The 16,282-nt window shown below is 39.9% G+C and overlaps 1 protein-coding gene across 1 annotated transcript in view; it reads right to left on the minus strand.

Moving 5' to 3' along the window:
* kcnh2b (potassium voltage-gated channel, subfamily H (eag-related), member 2b) overlaps positions 1–16,282 on the minus strand; it is a 274,422-nt gene that overhangs the window by 21,481 nt on the left and 236,659 nt on the right. The window contains exons 7-8 of the mRNA XM_086160609.1: positions 583–762; positions 298–401 (exon numbers count right to left, since the gene is read on the minus strand). Of these exons, the coding sequence (XP_086016735.1) occupies positions 298–401; positions 583–762 (284 nt within the window). The remainder of the gene's footprint in view (positions 1–297; positions 402–582; positions 763–16,282) is intronic.

Here is a 16,282-nt window from a genome sequence, read left to right on the forward strand (position 1 = left end):
AACCATCTCAGTCTGACTTCTCTGTCCTGATCTTCAAAACATCTAACATGTGCTGTCCCTCTGATAGACCAATTTCTGATTCTCATCACTCAAAGAGAATCTCAAAATTTAATCTCTGCTACCTCCAGCTCTTCTTCTTGTCTTCCCTTCCATGCAACTGTCATAATATAATATAATATAATATAATATAATATAATATAATATAATATAATATAATATAATATAATATAATATAATATAATAAATCAAATATGATTTTAATAGTGGTATAAGAGGGTGTCTGGGCTTTGTTCAGACCTGAAATTGATGAGGATGTCGATAATGAACATAATGTCCACTATAAGGTCCACCACAGTGAGAGGAGAACACGAGTATCCACAACTCTGTATGGCTGCTTCTTCCTGAAAGGAGAGAAAGGAGAAAAAACACTAATAATCCAATCTAATCTAACAAGCCCATCTGATGTGGAATACCAAGATAAAACAAATGATAAGGCCATCAGACACTTGTTCTATCACCAACAAACCAAAAAAGCCCATGCACTTTGGCATTGAGCTGTTCATCCCTGGAACCTGGACTTACCTGCTCATTTAGAAGGAAGGCAGCTGAGTAGGGCGTCAGGATGGCTGTGTAAATAACTAGCAGCAGAATGAGCCAGTCCCACACTGCTTTGAAAGGGCTGTAGTGCAACACGGTCCAACGGTGGATGCGAGGAGCCTGGAGCTTGTACTCTGGCAACACATCTGCACCCAGAGACAGCACCTGGACACAGAGAAGAAAGAGGGGGGTGTTGACCCATCAGATATTCAATATAAAAATGACAAAAATTGATGCAAAGATGGATGAAAGAGAGACTTTTTTTTAAACAACGATAACAGACACCAGAGAGACTGAGTTCAGCTTGAAATAACAAGCAGACATTGCCATATTAATGTCCGCTTTGCGATGTTTACAAGGATTTTGTAATGAGCGTGAGACACACACACACACACACACACACACACACACACACCGTAGCTTTATACTGTATGTAAAAACTGGCCTGTTTCCTATGACATTACTATGAAGCTGAATTATATTTTGGGCTTTCTTCACAGGTGTTCACGGTTCTTCCCTTTTTGTAATGTATTCAGTGCCAGTGTACTTTTCTCCAACATGAAGGAAATAAGCTGAATCTGAAAATTGGGAAATATCTGGAACTGGACAAATGCTCCTTGATACGTAAATCCTTACATCGAAAGGTGAACGTCCAAGCTAACATCAATGACAGTGTCTGGCTTCGGGTATTATATGGGCGTCATCAACAGAATACTGATGGATAATAGATGTATGCGTATGCTTATATATGTGTGTATGTGTGTGCGTTTGAGAGAGTGATCTTAACTGAACTTTTTGAGTGAATACACTGAATACAATTATATCAAAGAGCAGTCCAAGGGAAAATGATAAAAGACTTATGCTCAAAGTTCCTTCTCAACTCTCCTCACCTCCATTTTTCCTTTCATCTTTCTTCATTCCTCGCAAATTCTTGTTTCTGCCTGCCCTCCTCTTGACCTGAATGTCATATCTTCTGTTTCAAATTGATATGTCCTCACATTTGTGATTCTGTTACTGTCCTGCAAGGCTCACCTCACCTTCCAACTTGTCTTCCTCTGCCTCTCTAGCCAGAAACTTGCTGTCTATTAACATTCATCCTGCATCCACTCTGTCTTTTTCACACCGAGAAGTCATGGTGCATTCATCTTGGTTCACTGTGGCCCGATGGAACACTGTATTTACGCACATACGATTAAATCATCTCTCCAACATCTCTTGTTTGAGGACATGATTTATTCTTCTTCTCAAGTCACTATTATATATACCAGGATTGAGCCAGAAAACATGAGCACAAATTTATATTTCAGTGTTTATCCTCAGTAAATGGAGTGAGCTGGTTCATCCTCAAACAGCTCTTTAAAGCTTTTTTTCAAGTGATCATTTATATTTTCTTTGCTACTGTTCTTTTCAACCAAACAATCTCAGTCTTTTCCGATAATTTACAGGCTAGAATAACAATTTTCTCAAGCGAAATGCAACACTGACATTTGCATCACAGGCAACAAAACATTTCCTCGAAAATGACAGAGGAACCATATTTCAAGTTGTCCTATCTTATATTTAAAGGTCGGATCAGTGATGCAGAGTCCAATTGTTTTTTGCTTCTATTGTTGGCGTGTTTGGACTGAAATGTATAATTCTAAACATAATTAATTTTAATTTTTTAGAGCTTTTCAAGCTGTGGAGGTCAAGATCCCATTTACATTCACATCCTAGTAACAGTTGTGAGACCCACAAACACTTGTTCCTCACTATTACTTTTGCAGTGTCATACTTTCAGAAACGTGTAAATACTGCATTAATAAATAAAATGAAAAAAATCTTCCTTATGTTATCTGGCAAAATGTTCTTCAGTGTCTCAGAACCTTCATGCATCAGCGGTTGAGGGTTTACTCAACGTGGAAGGGGGGGTGAAGGTTATCAGCTGTGGGAACCCAGGAGAGCTTCCATAAGATGTAGGGAGGCTTCCTATCATCAGCTGTGTTTACCTGATATCTGCATATTGTGTTTTAACTTCAACAGATAATGTCTGAAGAAAAATCAGCAGAGGGAGGTCACAAAGGACAAAACCACACTTGGGATTCATCAAAGCAACTGATTAATGCATCGTGAAAAAACTATAGTTGAGTAATGAAAGACTTGATGACCAAATCCCACTGTCTCTTTCTCGGAAAGTCTTTTCAGGCTGCACTTTCTTTCTTGTTTTGGACCAACTAGCCTCCCGGGCCACAATAACATCCATTACATATTACAAACTGATCTATGTTTACACACAGTTATTTTGAGTGTGAGTTCTCACACCCTCACAGCTCAGTTGTTCGCTTCTCTTAGCTAACCGTTCCCCTTCTGGAGTATCCTGCGGATTATCTATAGCCATCTGTGTAAAAAAGAAAGAATGAAAGAAAAAAAACATCGCCAAGAGGACTGTTAAAAGTGCAGATGTCGACACACATTTGTGTGCAGGGATGTGTTTGAGCGCAGAGCTGGAGGGTGAGAGGTTGAGGCATTGGGGGTAGGGTGTCTATGTGTGTGTGTGTGTGTGTGTGTGGCGGGGTGGGGGGTGGGGGGGGTGCTAGCTTTCGCAACAATATTTTTCTCACATCATTCTACCTCATGCTCCTTGTTCCTGTTAATTTGCAGAATGGGTTCCTTTGTCCGTCAGGAAACAACAACATTGTGTGAACTATCTTTAACATTCATCTCTGAAAGTGAATGAAATGTACCAGGTCTGCTCAAAGCATGTTTAGATGAAGTCCCACATGTTAACTATGAACATGCTGTAAAGCCACATTACATGTGTTTTAAATGATAGAAGTTTTTATTTATTAGTAATATTTTTATTCTCATTTAAGGGCCTTTCACAACTTCAAGGTCACATCAATCTTTATCCATTCAAGTCACAATATGTAGTACTGAAAGAGCTGCACAATGGACAAAAATGCATTTCATTTAGAAAAAATAACTTTTTAACCAATTTCTAGAAATTAGCCAGCAGCACCACAGACCTCCAAAACTATAAGGAAAAAAAAGATAAAAATGTATCTGTGAATAAAAAATGGTGACTGACCCCAGGTACATGGCTGGACAGAACCCAATTACTTGCAGTATAGTAGCAACATGCAGAGGTGAAGACACTTAGGGATTGTGGTTTGAGTCCTCATTTCCAATTGGAATAATTTTGTCACCATTGAATTTGCAGCAGACTGGCCCCCATATCACATGCATGAGGAATGAGCTGTATTATTGATATATAGGACCCATTACACAGATGCATTGACAGTTGGGCTTTTTGACAGTGTACTGTTCAGAATGGCAAGAGATCAGCTAAGATGACAAGGGAAGATAGCCTGTGACCACACATACATCAAATCAGCACTGTCAGATTGGCTTAGTTTTGTTCGAAGTCGCTTTTCATCAGGGTGACCGAATAATACAAGGGCAGTACGACTGCCAAATAAATGGTGATAGACAAAGAAAAAAAGTTTATGTGAGAAAAAGACAAGAACATTTCCACACACCAGTTATCTATTCTTTACTGCTTTGCACTGTGAGTCAAATGTATTGTTCTATGAATATTGCAAAAGTTTCCTCTCGGCAACACTTTATGATGATCCAACATTTGTGTAAGCGAAAACCAAAGGCGGAGGTATTGGCAAACTAGATATAGGGAATCTTTAATTTTCACATGCAAAATGTGTGTCAAAACTAAGACAAGAAACTTTTAACTCACATTGAATATTAAGGGCTGTTCTTAACACCTGACTCCAAATACAGACAAAAAGAACATCCACCACATCACAAATCATCTCAGTTACTTGAATTTCATGTGGGCTCATTGAAACTTTGATTTTAAGAGAGAATCCCATGGGTGAGTGGTTATGTAATAAATATTTCCGAGTCTTAGTCAAGGCACAGACATTGTATGGAATCTTGAGGTTTCCGGGTCAATGATAACCGAGTTTATAGTGAAGTATTAGACACAAATATAAGAAAAACAACATCAATGACACCAGTGCTACATTAATCCAATTAAAAAAAAGCTTGGCTGCTAGTCCAGCAGCACCTTTCAACTCGGCTCTCAGTGGCCACATTTGTGAAATGCTGCTGGCTGAAAACACAGTCTGTGTCTCAAAGGGGAACAGACAAAAAGCATAGCATGGGGTTAACGGCTGCAGAAGGAAGTCAAGCAGCATGCACCATCCATCTGTTGACTTCAGGGCGTTGATGCTTTTGGACTTTCCATTTCATGTTTTAATGTGTGAAGTATTTGGCTGGATTTCCCATGTAGATTGGTTAGAAAACAATTACAATACAGGCATGCAGAAAAAAATAATACAAATACAAAATACCCCATACCTCCCCCACACACACTCTCCTCTGAGTTCAGATATAATTACATTGTGAACAGACTTTAATTAGCGTGTTTTCAATTGGCTCTTTGTTGTCATCTCGACTGAGCAAGTACTGAGGACATTTTCAATCAAGTTTTCCAATGGCTCGCAGCAAGATGGGAATGTGTGCATTTGGAAAGCTGCGACGTTGTATCATTCACAGGAGAACTGATCTACTTTAAAAGCACGATCTTCATTTTCACTTTCTGAATTTATGTAAACAAAATATGCAGACAAGAACATACAGATTATCACTCTTTTTGTGGAAACACAGCGCTAATCTTTTTCCATTGTAAGAATACACCATGCCTGCAAACCACTCCTTTTCATCCAAAGCATTGATGCATCAATGTAAATGTCTAATTTCTGATGCTCACTTGACACTTCTGAAGCCCACAGTGTCTTTCTTATATTGATTGGGACAAAGCAGGTTTTCACCCATCAAGTAATTAAATCCATGTGGAACTGAATATGATGTATGATATCATTAATATACACTAAGAACATATGTGCCACATATGCACCCTTGAAGTCCCAAAAGTGCATTTTACCGGGAATACTTTGGCTCACAGATGGTATTAAAAAGTGATTTGTAGGTCAAATGTCAATCAAATTATTCATTCATTCCAAATACAATTTATTCAGCTGGCAGGATTGTGATGCATGACAAATTCAGTTGGGACTGGACAAGAGATGGAGGACACTCTGGATTTTTCACCTGTCAACCACTGGGCTGATGCAATATCGAAACTCAACTTACTCAAATTGCACATGTAACAGGGTTACACGGTACTGAGCTGTGCTCGATGTGGGTAAAATGTGTAGATAAAACTGTGACTTTTAAAAGCCACACTCATGCTTGTCAACACTGCATATCAAATTCCAATATGTGTAAAAGGTAAATTGAGCTGAGGGCTGACATGCTGCATTCAAGACAGATATTGGTTGCAATTCATGGAGCAGGGTGTTGTACCCAAAAAGGGTTTCCTGTGGGGTTGCAGAGGTGTTGGGTTGGGTGGGCTGAAAAAACAAAAGGTCATCTCTGGTGTTACACATGGGGCTCGAGGTAGCTTCAATTAGACCATGGACAAATTCGCCCAGATTGTGTTTGCTCTTGTGACATCAGAGATGCTTAAGGTGTGGCTTTGGACAGGAAAGTCTGAAAAAACATTTTTTTTTTTTTTTTATCGTGAACCTTTGGTTAACTCATGAGAATATTACAGGCCTGGGTCAACATAGATGCATTATGGCAGAAAATTCAGCTTCTGAAGGTTTGATTTCTTGTGAAGCTGCCTTCATGTGATAAGAAATATTCTTTCCTTTCATCACAAGTTAAGGTGCAAGTTCATAAACTCAATTTCAGTTTACTCACCTAGCCACCATCCAGAAGCTGAAATTTTGGAAGATATTGTGTTCTAGAAAACAAAATCATGATGATGATCTAGTTTTCTAGAGATGAACAGAAAATAAAGTAAAATATTAATATTTTGTTATGAAATACTCATTTATGACACCCCATGTTAAGAAGAAAAGTAACACCTCTACTTTGAGATCATATGCAATAATTTTATAGAATTAAATAAAAGACAACAGGACTACAATGGCAGAAGGGGGTCGGGAGAGGCAGCTAGAACTGGCTAAAGAACAAAAAAGAGAAAGGGGGTGAGTAAGACAGAGAAGGATGGAGGAACAGAGCCATGGGGGATGAATATGCAGTGGAACAAGGAAAAGTGAGAATGAATGAAAAAAAGGGGTGAAAGCGAAGATAACAAATAAACGAGGTGTACGGCCCAGTGGTGAATGGCTCCATGATGACACACATTTACGCACGCATGTTGTGTAAAAAACAAAAATAGGATATGCTTTTGTGATGGTCTTTAAGTGGTGAACTTTTTAACAATAAAATCTGTCAGAGCAAATACATTTTCAACTAATAGAGATGCTTACTGTCAAGTCAACCTTCTTAGTGTGCTTGATCAAGGGAAAAGTTGTTGCCCATTAAAATAAATTTTACCTGGATCTGTTTATTAAGCCTCTTTTAATTCTTTTAAAAAGCGTTGTTCAAAAAGTCCAAGCACACATGGCCAGTATTTGGAAATTGAGCCAGTTCTCAATATTTTACAGACGATCAAACAATGAATGGGTCTGACCTTGTGGGAAACACATAAAAATTACAGAACCTTCAATTTGCACAGTAAACAGAGCAGCCTGCAGTGCAGCGTCTGGCACTGCTATTCCAGGGCCGATGTAGCCCGTTTGTTTGCTATCCCTTTAATAATGCAATGTGAAATAATGTCTGTTTGTCCAGGGGGACTGACTCAATATATTGAACCGTAGCACCTGTACTTGTACCTTCTTTATATACAATCCAATCAATCCGTGGAGGAGGTTTAAAATCATGTCTGAAATAAACAACATCACTGGGCCTCAAAGAAAACAGAGAGTGTTCACCAATTTAACCCTGTAAACAGGTACAAAGAATGAGATTGTTATGATGGAAAAGGTTACGCAAAGTTTCAGCACCTGTAAATGAGGGATTTATAGCGGGCAGATACCATTCAATCATTCATTCACTATCTATAATGCTTATCCTGCTCTCAGAGTCGGTGTTTAACTTTGGATCGATCACGATGGGCCACATAGAGACACATACAACCGTTTCCTTTTTCATTCACATGTGCAGGCAATTTAGGGTCTCTGCCTTTACAGTATGTTTTGTGACCAAAGATGGAAAACAGAAAAGCCACCTGTCAGAACTGAACCAGTAACCTTCGTGCCTTGCAGAAAAACACCATCATGCCACACCCAGGAGGATGATAGAGGATAATAGCGAAAGAATATTGTTCCTCTCTGGTATGTAAAAGGAACAGCACTCCTGCCTCACAGCATGGAGAACTCTAATTCAATGCCTACAGGGAGTCTCCCTGTCTGGAATTTGCATGTTATCCCTATGCTTGCATGGGTTCTCCAGTTGCGTCCCACAATACAAAACCATGGAGAAGGTTAATTTGAAAAAAAATCGAAAAAAACATCCAAACTTACCCTCCATTACAAACTTCCTTTTACTTTAATGCTAAAGTAAACATGAACAATTAACTTTTTTGACTTTTTATTAACAGATAATGATCTGTGAGGGAGTTGGGGGATAGATATAAAGAGAGACACTACAGAAAGTGACAATGTGTTACTTTGTATACTTAATTATATGGAAACAAGGTCTGGCTAATGATGGGAGAAGCATTTTGATTACAGATTCATTTATTTTTAGCGGGAGGAAGGGGATGGTAGAAGGAATGGAAGAGATTGCAAAAGGCAATGCAGTGAAAGAACTTCTTCTTCTTCTCCTTTCAGCTTTCCCCTTCAGGTCTCGCCACAGCGAATCAACCTTTTCCATCCAACCCTATTCTCTGTATCCTCCCCTCTCACACCAACTACCTTCATATCCTCTCTCACTACGTCCATAAATCTTCTCTTTGGTCTTCCTCGAGACCTCCTGCCTGGCAGCTGCAATTCCATCATCCTTCCACCAATATATTCACTATCCCTCTTCTGTACATGACCGAACCCTTTCAGTCTGGCTTCTCTGACCTTCTCCCCAAAACACCTAACATGTGCTGTTCCTCTGATAGACTCATTCCCGATCCTATCCATCCTGGTCACTCCCAAAGAGAACCTCAGCATCTTCATCTCTGCGACCTCTAGCTCTGCCTCCTGTCTTTTTGCCATTGTAACTGTTTCCAAGCCATACAGCATCGCTGGTCTCACTACTTACTTGTGCACATTTCCTTTCAGGTGTAACAAAAGAACATGAAGAGCGTGACAAATCAGAGAGTTTATACTGAAATTTGTATGTTGAGAAATTCTAAACAAATCCTCAGACAAATACGTAAATTAAAAAAACAATGACAAATGAATGAAATTGATATAGCTATTTAGTCATACTTAATATAGCAAGAATATGAATAGTGTAAGAATAATGATGTAAAAATTCTGACAGTTCAGATTTTATGGATTTTTACCTTCAAATACTTTTGCTTGACTTGATAGTGAGTTTTCCAACAATCTGCCCTACATTTGCTCATTATGCTATGATCTTTTCCGAACAAGAAAGTTGATGATGATTTTGGTGGAGTTCACAAGTGTATATCCTGAGGGATATTTTCGAAAATGCTAACAGTTTATTTGGTTGACTATCTGACCACCACAGCCTTGAAGACTTTGTGTGTGTGTGTGTGTGTGTGTGTGTGTGTGTGTGTGTGTGTGTGTGTGTGTGTGTGTGTGTGTGAGAGAGAGAGAGAGAGAGAGAGAGAGAGACAGAGAAAGGGAGAGTATCACTTTAATATCAGCCTGCCACCTCAATTGCCTTCCTGGCTGACCTTTTCCCCCCAGCTCTGACAGTTCCCATTAACACATAACAAAGGAGCATATTTCCTTAGCCCTTATGTCTCTTCCTTCACCCCCCTCTCTCCTCCTCTCTTTTTCCTCCTCCTTTCATGCTATCTCTTTCTCTCTCTCCCCTTCCCCACCATGGCATTCTCTCCCAGTATTCATCAGCTCTGTCAGATCACCCTTTTCCCCATCTCTCTCTCTATGGATGTCTTGCCCCCATGTATCTCCATTTTTGCCTCCACATCTGCTGGAAAGATCTCTTATCTCTGCTGCTTTCTGCCCTTTAAGAGCCTCTGTCTTGATCTTCTCCTGCCTCCATTTCCCCCTCGGCTTCCGCAAATCTCTCCTTCTTGGTGACACAGAGCAAGCCGGGGATACAAAAGTGAAAGCAAAACACGAGGACGGCTGCAGGGCTGTACACACCTGGTGTGTGTGTGTGCGTGTATAGTGTGTGTTTGTATGTGTGGTGTGTGTGTGGTGTGTGTGTGTGTTTTGTTTGTGTTGGAGTTGCTGACATACACAGGGATGTGTGTTGAAGTATTATCTCGAGTACAGGGAGACTTCTTAGTCGACTGAGCTTAAGTTTTTAATCTCCTCGCTGTCCCTTCTACTGAGAAACTCCTTTCATGCAGCATTCAAACCAGAGCTGGTTTATATTAAGACCAGAAACTACATTTCAACAAAAAAACATCCGGGGATTTAATCTGGGCTGATGATAGCTCGGATCCTTTAAGGGGCACATTGTCAGCACGTATTAAGGTTTCTGTTCACACCAGGCTAAAATACTCAACAGTGATTGCAGAGTACATGTCATGCAATATTAATGAGCGCCAGCATGAAGCCATAGCTTCCGTTCATGTGGCTTTAAAAGGAGCTGCATGTCATCAGTGGATGCCACCATGCATTAAATTCAAGCTATGGAATCAGGCTGCTTGAATACATGATGCTGGTGTAAGGAGTCAGAGAAGGTTGTATACATAGCAGTGGTACATTCCATGTGCCTTTAGAGATTTGAACATATACAAGGCATATACTAATCAATTAATCAAAAATTAAATCCTGTTGTGAATTCCTTCTTTGAATTGAAAACAAAGATTTCCAAACAGTTTGCACGTTGACAATTATTATTATTATCTTTGGGATTTTTTTTTGGCATGGTTATTTGTGGCTTGCATTATTGGAAACCTAATTATTTTGCTGGTTTTAACATCAACAACAACAACAACAACAACAACAACAACAACAACAACAACAACAACTTATTCTAATAATAATAAGTATTGTCACTTTATTATAATGCAGGCTTAGGGGGGCACAGGCTAGTCTGCCCCTGAGCCAGTCTCAAGGGGGCATTGGCTGGTGTCTCCCTGAGCTGGTCCCAAGCCCAGATAAATGCAGAGGATTGTGTTGGGAAGGGCATCCGATGTGAAACTTGAGGCAAAACCAAATATGCAAATCAAACTTAAGAATCTCATACCGGATCGGTCGAGGCCCGGCTTAACAGCGACCGCCATTGGTACCAATGACCTCCAGGGTACCAGTGGAAATTAGGCTACTGTAGTTCAAAGAAGGAGAGGGAGAAGGCGTGTTCAAAAGCTGAGAAGAGGAAAGGCAAGGGTCTGGGACTGAGAGTAGGGAATTTGAATATCGCAAAGATGACAGGAAAAGGTAGAGAGTTGGTTGACATGATGCAGAGAAGGAAAGTGGATGTACTGTGTGTCCAGGAGACCAGGTGGAAAGGTAGTAAGACCGGAAGCTTAGGAGCAGGCTTTAAGTTGTACTATCATGGTACTGACAGGAAGAGATATGGAGTAGGAATAATATTGAAGGAGGAGTTTGTTAGGAATATTCTGGAGGTAAAAAGAATGTCAGATAGACTTCTAGAAAATTCTGTCAGATAGAATGTGAAATTGGAAATTGAAGGTGAGATGCTCAATGTTATAAGTGGCTATGCCCCGCAAGTGGGATTTGAGATGGAGGAGAAAAGTTCTGAAATTCGTTAGATGAAGTAATACAGAATATCCCCAGAGATGAGCCAGTGGTAATTGGTGCAGACTTCAATGGACATGTTGGTGCAGGCATTAGAGGTGATAAAGATGTGATGGGCAGGAACAAAGAGGGACAGATGGTTGTAGACTTTGCAAAAAGCATGGAAATGGCTATAGTGAACACTTTTTTCCATAAATTACAGGAACATGGGATAAGTTATGAGAGCAGAGATGGGGGCACGCAGGTAGAGTACATCTTGTATCCACAAGACAAACTGTAAGAGATAAGTGACTGCAAAGTAGTGGTAGGTGAGAGTGTAGCCGAACAGCATAAAATGGTGATTTGTAGGATGACTATGGTGACAGAGAAGATCAAGAGTAGAAAGGCAGAGCAGAGGACAAGTGGTGGAAGCTGAAAAGGGAGGAGACAGACAGAGAGGTTGTGGAAGAGAAGAGTGGCAGAGAAGTTTGTTTCCCTGGTTCAGGACATGTATGCTAGCTGTGAGACACTGGTGAGGTGTGCTGTTAAAAAGTTCAAAGTGGAAGTGGGGCTTCATCAGGGGTCAGCTCTGAGTCCTTTCTTGTTTGCAATGGTGATGGACAGACTGACAGATGCGGTTAGACAGAACTCTTCATTGACCATGAAATTTGAAGACAACATTGTGTTCTGTAGTGAGGGCAGGGAACAAGCTGAGGAAAATCTTGACACGTGGGGCGGAAATCAAGAAGTTGGAGGATTTCAGAGCAATGGAGAGTGTGGAAAAGAGGTAAAGAAACAGGTTCAAGCAGGTTGGAATTGGTGAAGAAAAGTGTCAGGGGTGCCATGTGATAGAAGCCAAGCAGCCAGAATGAAAGGAAATGTGTACATGACAGTGGTGAGACCAGCGATGCTGTATGGCCTAGAAACTGTTACAACGATCAGAAGACAGGAGGCAGAGCTAGAGGTTGCAGAGATGAAGATGTTGAGATTGTCTTTGGGAGTGACCAGGATGGATAAGTTCAGGAATGAGTCTATTAGAGGAACAGCACTTGTTAGATGTTTTGGACAGAAGGTCAGAGAAGCTGAAATGGTTCGGTCATGTACAGCGGAGGGATATTGGTAGACAGATGCTGGCATTGCAGCTGCCAGGCAAGCAGGAGAAGGGAAAAGCCAAAAAGAAACAAAGAAGCGTCATAATCTTATTTCATTTTATTTTGTGACAGCGATGGGAGTCTATTGGTGTCTACCATAACCAACCTTGATTTGTACCCATGGAATGTGTCACTTTGGCAGGGGTGTTTCAATTGCCACTGCTGGCTGCAACTTTAGATAAATACAAAATTACTTCACTGTTGTTTTGTCAAAAAGTGCTGATCCTTGAAGATTCAGAAAACCCCCAAAGTCTTAAACTTTAAATAAACAGTGAGAAATAAAAATTAGACTTAATATTATGAGGTTGTTCTTGGTATAGCGGTAGCTAACAAGAACCCATGGCTTTGTCTCAAGGGGAAACAGTGTCATGGACAGATTAGAAAAATCTATCTGTGTTGTCCTCGCCTCGCTTCATAAGAGCTGCTTGACCTGGCAATAATTGCATTCAAGGCATCGTTGACGTACTGTTTGCTAATACAGCAACGTCACACTGTATGACTGTGTGTTAGGGTAAACATGTGGGGTTCAATAATTCCAAGTGAGGAAATTATCGGTGCATGTGAGTGAACAGCTGCACGGATGGCAACCCGCGCATATCTGTGTGACTACATGTTAGTGCCGTGGGTGTACAGTTGATGTGTATAAGTTTCAAGTGATGACGGAGAATAGTTCACCTGTGAGAACAATTGTGTCACATAAATAGACACAGATCGAGACAGGCAGTGCATGCATACACAAACACCACTGTCCTCTTCTTCCTCTGGGATTGGAAGAGCTCATCCTTTTTCCTCATAGCCCGCCGCTTCACTAACCATCCTTCTAATTTACAGATGATCCTAGTCACTGAGATCTGAGGTGGGATCCACACACACACACACATTCTTACACATTACGTTCGCATGCAAAGTGCTGATGCATGACTGTATATCAGTGAAGCAGACTTGACAAAATGATACATCATCCCTGAGGAACGATATTCACAAAATTAATGTTTGTAGGCATAAAGACAATAACTACATGTATATGTATATGTATATGTATATGTATATGTATATGTATATGTATATGTATATGTATATGTATATGTATGTATGGTTCGGGAACAAACTATACAGGCCCAAGTCTGAATTATGAGTTTCCATCATACAATGAATATAAACATTTGATTTCTATATTCTTGTTGGTAGATGTTGATGCTGATGCATAAGTACACATATAGAAATGAGATTGATATAATACACTTTTGCACTGGAATGTTTTAACTGAGAATAGTTTAAATTTATAAATGCTAATTTTGTATTACTGTCTGAGTGTGACAAGCAGAATGGTGAGTGTGGACATTCTCGTCCATTTTCGAATAACCTATACAGTAAGTTGCAGGAAGTGCTGTACTGTCTGAAATGGTAATCAAGTCATACATGAACATATAACCTACATCCCTTTCACCACAGCTCTCCTATCACCCTGTCTAGTTTTACCAGAAAATACAGCTCACTCACAGCAGGTTAACAGAGACAGGGTACATATTGAGTCTCCTCAGATTGTTTCTTACTGCCAGATGTGCTGAGCTGAGCCATAAAATCATGCATGGGTGATATCAGCTGGATTTTTTTTCACCTGAAGCTTTACTTGTCATTTTCAGCATGTCCACATTGTTTAAGGCTATGCTCAAAGATGCACTTACACACAAAGCACTTTGAGGATGCAAGGATATATCTTCGCTATGTACTATGCATTAAACTAAATGTATGACATACATATAATATATAATATATAATATATAATATAACGTTTTTCTAATTCCCAACTCCACTCAATGGCCATGGTACAGCGAGTCTTTCAAAGAACAGTGAAAGCACAAGCTCAGTAAAAGCACATGTGTACTCCAAGTTATTAAAATGCAAGGGATCCTGATTAATATTAAGTATATTACAAAACTTTATTGAAATACTGATAACAAAAGATAAGGAAACACTAAAGACAAAAAAGAGTGCATGACATGACTACTACATACACTGTTTTTCACAAAGGAATTTCAATGGTGTGGCACCAGTTTAAGGGTGCATAATTGCACACTGTCTTAATGATAGCAGTCTAAAAATAGCAGAGGCAATTGCTTTGAATGGACAGTGAAAAGTGTCAAAGTCTTCATCATCAAACACCGATCTCTCAGTGGTGTCATTCCCTGAGCTTTTCCTTGATTTGGCAGCAACAATCTAAGGGCTTGACCGTCTGTGAGCCAGGGTTTGAAGGTATTAGTGCTCAGTTAATTAAATTGAACCAAATACTAGACAATTTGTAATGTGGAATGTGATATTGGTCTACCACAAAGAGGGCACAGATGTATCGTCAGTAGTAGTGTAAATCTGTGTGGGTGAATTCTATTTTATTTATTTTTAAAGTATTTGCTTCAGTAGAAGAAAGAGAGAGAAAAAAATGCATCTCACGTAATATGATGTGTATCCATGGTCGTGTCCTATTTCTGGGTTTGCCAAATGCTTGCATAACTTAAAACACTGGAAACAGGTACATTTAAAACCAAGGGTGCTTTCAGGTGTCAAACAGGGGCCAGTCTGAAAGCTGTGTGGGAGGAAGAGAGAATGAGACAGAGAGTGACACAGACTAAGCCAAAATGAGATATCTGACTGCAAGTCAGTATCATGACTGCACTCTCCTCAGAGAAGGATGTAGATGTGCTACCTGTGTGACTACTGGTCCGTGACCGGTGACTGCATCTACATCGGGGACTGGTAGATCTAACCTCAATTGTCATCTGTGTCTGTGTGCATGTGTGCACATATGATAAAATGCCAAAAGTTTCAGGGCACTACAAATCAATGTTTTCAATACTTTCTTCGCTGCACATTCTGATCAGAAAATGCTTCTATTGCTTTCATGTTTCGAAGATAAAATGCTTGGTCTTTTATAGCCAAAATGAAGTTGATCAGTTTACTCTAAAAGCTGTTGTAACTGCCTTGGGTATGTATTGACTTTGGATGAGATTAATGTGAAACATACGCCACACTCTGAAATCTTGCTAGAGGTGTTATCGTAAGAATAGGTTGCAGAAGTGAGTGTGAGTTCGACAATGTCCAGTACAGAGAGTGTAGCTTTGTTTTAGCCAGTTCCTTGGCTGTGTTTGCCATTGCCTACCCACAGCAGAGATTATTTGATTACAGCCCAGGCGGGGAGATAGAATCAGCAAAGCATTTCCACTCCTTTTCTGGTAATAAATTAAAGGGCATTTCAAAAACCTGACTGTCTGAAGTTGGCTTGTTATACGAACAGTATAAAAAAAAAAAAAAAAATCTCCTAATTTCATCATTCATCTGACAAGACTCCTCAAACTCCTGAAACTTGTCCAAACATCTTAAGTGAAAATTACTGTAAGTACGAATTAATGTATTCAGGTTATATTTATCAACACATTCATTATCTACAACACTTTTCTTGCATTCAGGGTGGCAGGGAGCAGGAGGCTATCCAGCAGTCATTGTGCAAGAAGGAGGGTACACCTACATTGCACATAGCATCAGTGAGTAGCATTTGGATTTGGAAGCTGCCACAAGTCTTACAAGCTGAGGTTTTGACATTGCTGTAGGCGATAAAAAAATAAAAAGCTGCACGTGTCAGAGATTAACATTTGACTTGTTCAAGCACTTCTTGCATCAATTTCTTAGGTGTCAGAATTCTCACACAATAAGGTTATGGTCAGATATTCCACAGGAGTAAACATAAACAGTATTAAGAAACCACCCTGTGACAGCCTCTGTTAAACTTTTTCC

The sequence above is a fragment of the Fistularia commersonii genome, chromosome 15 (genome assembly GCF_037954325.1).
Source record: "Fistularia commersonii isolate RoL2024-O1a breed Wild chromosome 15, RoL_Fcom_v1.0, whole genome shotgun sequence".
NCBI classification, from domain to species: domain Eukaryota; kingdom Metazoa; phylum Chordata; class Actinopteri; order Syngnathiformes; family Fistulariidae; genus Fistularia; species Fistularia commersonii.